The 4608-nt window shown below is 37.0% G+C and overlaps 3 protein-coding genes across 3 annotated transcripts; all 3 read right to left on the minus strand.

The window, feature by feature from the left end:
• Window positions 1–656: 656 nt before the first annotated feature.
• On the minus strand, window positions 657–1520 carry LOC122270767 (ATP-dependent DNA helicase pif1-like). Its single transcript, XM_043049426.1, has one exon. The coding sequence runs from the start codon at window positions 1518–1520 to the stop codon at window positions 657–659; it is 864 nt and encodes a 287-aa protein (XP_042905360.1).
• Window positions 1521–1654: 134 nt separating this feature from the next.
• On the minus strand, window positions 1655–2881 carry LOC122270766 (uncharacterized). Its single transcript, XM_043049425.1, has one exon. It carries the CDS (start codon window positions 2879–2881, stop codon window positions 1655–1657), a length of 1227 nt encoding a protein of 408 aa, XP_042905359.1.
• A 237-nt stretch (window positions 2882–3118) lies between these two features.
• On the minus strand, window positions 3119–4399 carry LOC110283233 (uncharacterized). The gene has a single exon (XM_043049424.2). It carries the CDS (start codon window positions 4397–4399, stop codon window positions 3119–3121), a length of 1281 nt encoding a protein of 426 aa, XP_042905358.2.
• Window positions 4400–4608: the final 209 nt, after the last annotated feature.

The raw sequence follows: 4608 nt of genomic DNA on the forward strand, positions 1-4608 counted from the left end.
TTATTAAATGATTAGTACATAACATTTTAGAACAAAATAAGGATGTTTTACATACAATAAATTAAAATGCATGGCTGTTAGCATTACCCGAGAAATACCACGTGGAGGTCGCCATGCTGCATTTCTAATCGGGGAGTTTTGATTTTGGCAGTTCCCCTTGCCTACTGCCAATAGAAGTTTCAATTAAATTTTTTCCAAAATTTTTTTTTCCTGCAAAGCTCTAAGAAATTACCACTAAGCATTTAGAATTTCTTCGAAAACACAATTATAGATTTGGCATCTTGGAGCAATTACTGAAAGGCTGTCAAATGACTTAACTCTTGACAGGCCAGCATAAAGTTGTCCACGACTAAAAGCTTATTTAGTCAATACTAAACTGATTTTCTCAAAAGTCTGACCTTGTGACTTATTTATAATCATGGAGAAGGCCAGCCTAATAGGAAATTGTTTTCTCTTAAAAGAAAACGGCATGTTGTTATCAGAGGGGATTAGAGGTATTCTCGGAATGAAAAATGTACCTGCTTCATCATCATCAATCAGCTTAGCTTCAATTAAATTACGCCGCAAGTTTGTAACAATTAATCTATTGCCATTACAGAGTCCTATAGATGGCATTAAATTTTTCAGTAACATTATTATGGCACCTTTCTTAATCTTTAATTTGTGGGACGCATTCCTGTAGGAGTGATGGTGTTCAAAAATTCCTCAGGGTAGCTTAGTTGATCTTGTGGATCATCACTAATGACAGTGTCCACACTTTCATACATTTTAGTAATTCCTGGCAGTAGTTCCAGCACATCATTATTGAATACTATTGATAAATCGTTGGTGACAGTTAAAATTGCCCTACCTTTGAGTTGGCCCGGAGTTACAGTGTTAAAATCTACATCAGAATATAGTTGCTTAATGGGGTCTTGGTTAGATGGATAACAAATATCAGGCAACTTAATCATTTCACCATCTTTGCAGTTTCCAACATCCAATAACCATTCAGCAAACGCCTTTTCAGTTGAAAGTGCCCGCATATTTTGATTAAGGTATAAGATGTTGAATTTAGTCCAAAGGGGATGTTTTTTAAGACAGCTAGCAATTGTCGGCGAACGGTAACCTTTAGGAATGACAGGCAAAACTTGTCGAAAGTCTCCTCCGATCAACACAACTTTCCCACCAAAAGGATGTGAGCAGCTCATTATGTCCTGCAAAAGTCTATCTTCAGCTAAAAATGCGTGCACATGCGTCATCGGAGCTTCATTCCATATAATTAATTTAGAATTAAATAATGGAATAGCTTCTGGAGATGTAGGTTTTAAATTGCATGTAGAAGTAGCGTTTAAAATAATTGGTATTTTAAATATGGAATGAGCAGTTCTTCCGCCTTTCAAAAGAGTAGTCGCAATTCCAGTTGATGCTACAGGAGTCACTGTATGACCTTTTCCACGGATTAAGTGCAACAAAGTTGAATAGATAAAAGTTTTTCCAGTGCCGGCAGGCCCATCTAAAAAAAAGTTTTTCAACTTCATTCTTATAAATACCACTCAAAACTTTATCAACAGCAGCACGTTGTTGAATATTTAGCTTTCCATAGTTAAGTTGACCTTTTGTCTGCTCTTCTACCACATCATAGGCTGGTAAAAGTTGGCTAATATGAGGCAAGTTAACCTCTGGTAACTTTCTTCAGATTTAACCCATAAACTAACAATAGATCATTTATTTCAGCAAGAGCATACTGATATGCTGTATCCTCTGAGTGCTGGTGCGCAAAATCTTCACAAAGGAGATCTCTATGCTGTGTCCAAAGAGCAGGAATATCTTCTACTTCACCAAATTCGCAAATAACTGCAAAAAACATTCGAAAATGATGTGGCATTCGAATCAGTGAAGCCTCTTGCAAAGTATCATGCCAATGCTCATCTCCTTCAAGAAAGTCAAGCTCCCTATATGCTTGCTGAAAACTGATGCAGACATTTCCATTAACTGCTTTTAAATCTTCAAAACTAATGGCACCAGGTTTCCGCAGCAGCAACATTCGCAAAAAATAACGTTTGCTATCTTGAATGCTGACAACGGGCATCCTGCCTATTATTTGGTCCCCACCCCTTTGACGTCTTTTCCACCGATTATTACTACGATCAAAAACATAATAATGAGGCATATCAGAATAATAATATCTGCAGGCATCAACATCAGTTTGGTTTAATTGAAACCATGCTGTTAAAGTCGTATGTCTGGCGGAGGCTCGAGCAACAGCTTCAACTTCATGGCCACTCTGATAAATTACTTGCTGTTGATTTGGTAAGTGAACAGCTAACCTCATAACAGTGTGGGATTTTTCAGACATATGAAATTCATTTAGCCGCCACATTGCCTCAGGAGCACTGACATAGCGTCCATCTAGAAATGTCAAAATCTCATCGTGATTTACATCATCGTTTAGCTGCAATTTAATAGATGCAGCATCATGGCCTTTGTAAACATACTTGTAAAGATATTTCACACTTTTGACCGAAGCACAAATCTCAACATTGATGTGAGCATTAAATTTCTTTGATAACCAAGGGTTATAAGGCACAACCCAACGATTATCAATATCATATTTACCTACCTTGATAGGTTCTGTAATACTTCTCTGGTAAACTGGATAACCGTTCACATTTTCTTGAGTCGTCTCTTGAAAATCTTTCGGAAAATTTTTAGAACACAAACCCTCCTTCATGCAAGGAGAATTTGGATTAAGTATGCCACAGGGACCATGAATCATACATTTTGTAATAATATCATAAAGTCTAGGGTTAAGAGTTTTATTGGGCAGTTCTGCACTCACAAATTTGTCGATATCATCTTTAGTTCGAATTTTAGCAGCAGAATCCAATGTCAACAGCATATGGGCATGTGGTAACCCACGTTTTTGGAATTCAATAACATAAATAAATGAAATAACCTTACCAAATACATGACGCTTCAAAATATCATCCAAAAGTTCTGTCAATTTCAATTTAAAGACACGAACAATGATATCGGGTCTATTTTCAGGACGCTAGTGTCTTTGTAGAGCCCTCACTATTTCTGGCCATGCTGGATTGCATGTAAAAGTTAGAAAAATATCTGGTCTCCCAAATTTTCAAACAATTGCCATGGCATCTTGATAATTTTGTTGCATGGAGCGAGGAGATCCTTGAAAGGTTGATGGCAAGATGATCAACTTCCCTATTTTTACATTGTTTGAGTGAGCTTCACTTTGAAGAGCGTCCAAAAGACCTTGATATAACTCAACACGTAAATCTTTCTGGTTCAATCTTAAATAGTTCAATCTTGAACCTTCTGTTCTGACATAAACATCAACGATGAACTGCTGAAAGAGCTTTCCACTGCTATGAAGAAGGCTGAACTCACTGCGGATAGCAAGTCTGTAAGCATAATACTGTAATTGGGTTACACGGATACGCTTGGCAGTACGTCGCTCTTGTACATGCTCCATTCCAGCATGCCAACCACAATCTCCTTGTGGAAAGAGAAGTGGATAGACCATTGGATCAATGCATGGATTCATAGGAGAAATAGTTTTGCAAGAGTCTGCAACAGGATAGATGCACAAATCTCGATTAGATGGAGGTTCCCCATTGTCTCCAACGAATATGGCAGCAACTTCTGTCTTTGATGTGGGAGCATTATACCGTCTCAAATCTGAAGAGGGATCTTCCATAAAAACTAATTTTACATCTGTTGCAGGGTTTAATTGAATAAACTGATGCATCTGAAGATATGATGCAGCAAAAGGGTTAATTTGCCTCAATAGACCATCTAATTGTTCCATTACAGAGCGTAAACATCCAGTATTGTTTTCAATGCGTCTGTTGGTAGCTTCAGTTGAATCAAAAATATACAGCTGCCCGTATCCAGCATTATTTTGATCATTGCTATACAAAGGTGACACCATATGATAAATTTGACCATGAATCCGAAAACAATACGGTCCATTTCCAGGAGGTGGCTTTATGTGTGCTCCAAATGATGCAAAAGCAAGAGCAGAATTATATTCCCGGATATGATTTCGATAATTTCGTGCCTCAATCGAATTATCACTTAATAATTTTTGCAGCAACTCGGGAATGTCCATTAGTGTAGGCAAATTAATTTTTCCATCGTGGCAGCATTTCGTATATTTGCCAGAAGAATTTCTTTCTTTGGCCCAGAAGTAAGCATTACAATAACTACATTGTTCCGTCATTGAGCCAATATTATACTCTTCGACATCTACTGTTACATCTTGAACAGTTATTATTGCACTTGATCTCTGCAATCTACGTCTTCCATAACATTCCTCAACACTTTCTTGGGCTCTTCGAACACGTTTTCTTTCATTACGTTTAAAAGCCCTAGCAGCTTCACTAATATTCTGCATTTTAAAGCGTGAAAATTCAATGCATAAATAAACGCGAAATATAAAAAAATTCAATGCATTCAATACAAACACTTAAACGTTTTTTAGACGTTTAGGTAGCTCCCAGTAGAAAAATATCAATTCAACAGCGGCCTTTTAAAGCATTCTCACTTCAATTAATTAATTAATTCCTAATTGAGTTTAAATTAAATATTGTCATGTTTTTAGTG

The sequence above is a fragment of the Parasteatoda tepidariorum genome, chromosome 9 (assembly GCF_043381705.1).
Source record: "Parasteatoda tepidariorum isolate YZ-2023 chromosome 9, CAS_Ptep_4.0, whole genome shotgun sequence".
Classification (NCBI taxonomy): Eukaryota; Metazoa; Arthropoda; class Arachnida; order Araneae; family Theridiidae; genus Parasteatoda; species Parasteatoda tepidariorum.

Coding starts and splice junctions, on each gene's coding strand:
- LOC122270767 (XM_043049426.1), bottom strand. CDS start 1,520: ATGAAGTTGAAAAACTTTTTTTTAGATGGGCCTGCCGGCACTGGAAAA.
- LOC122270766 (XM_043049425.1), bottom strand. CDS start 2,881: ATGCTGTTGACATTGGATTCTGCTGCTAAAATTCGAACTAAAGATGAT.
- LOC110283233 (XM_043049424.2), bottom strand. CDS start 4,399: ATGCAGAATATTAGTGAAGCTGCTAGGGCTTTTAAACGTAATGAAAGA.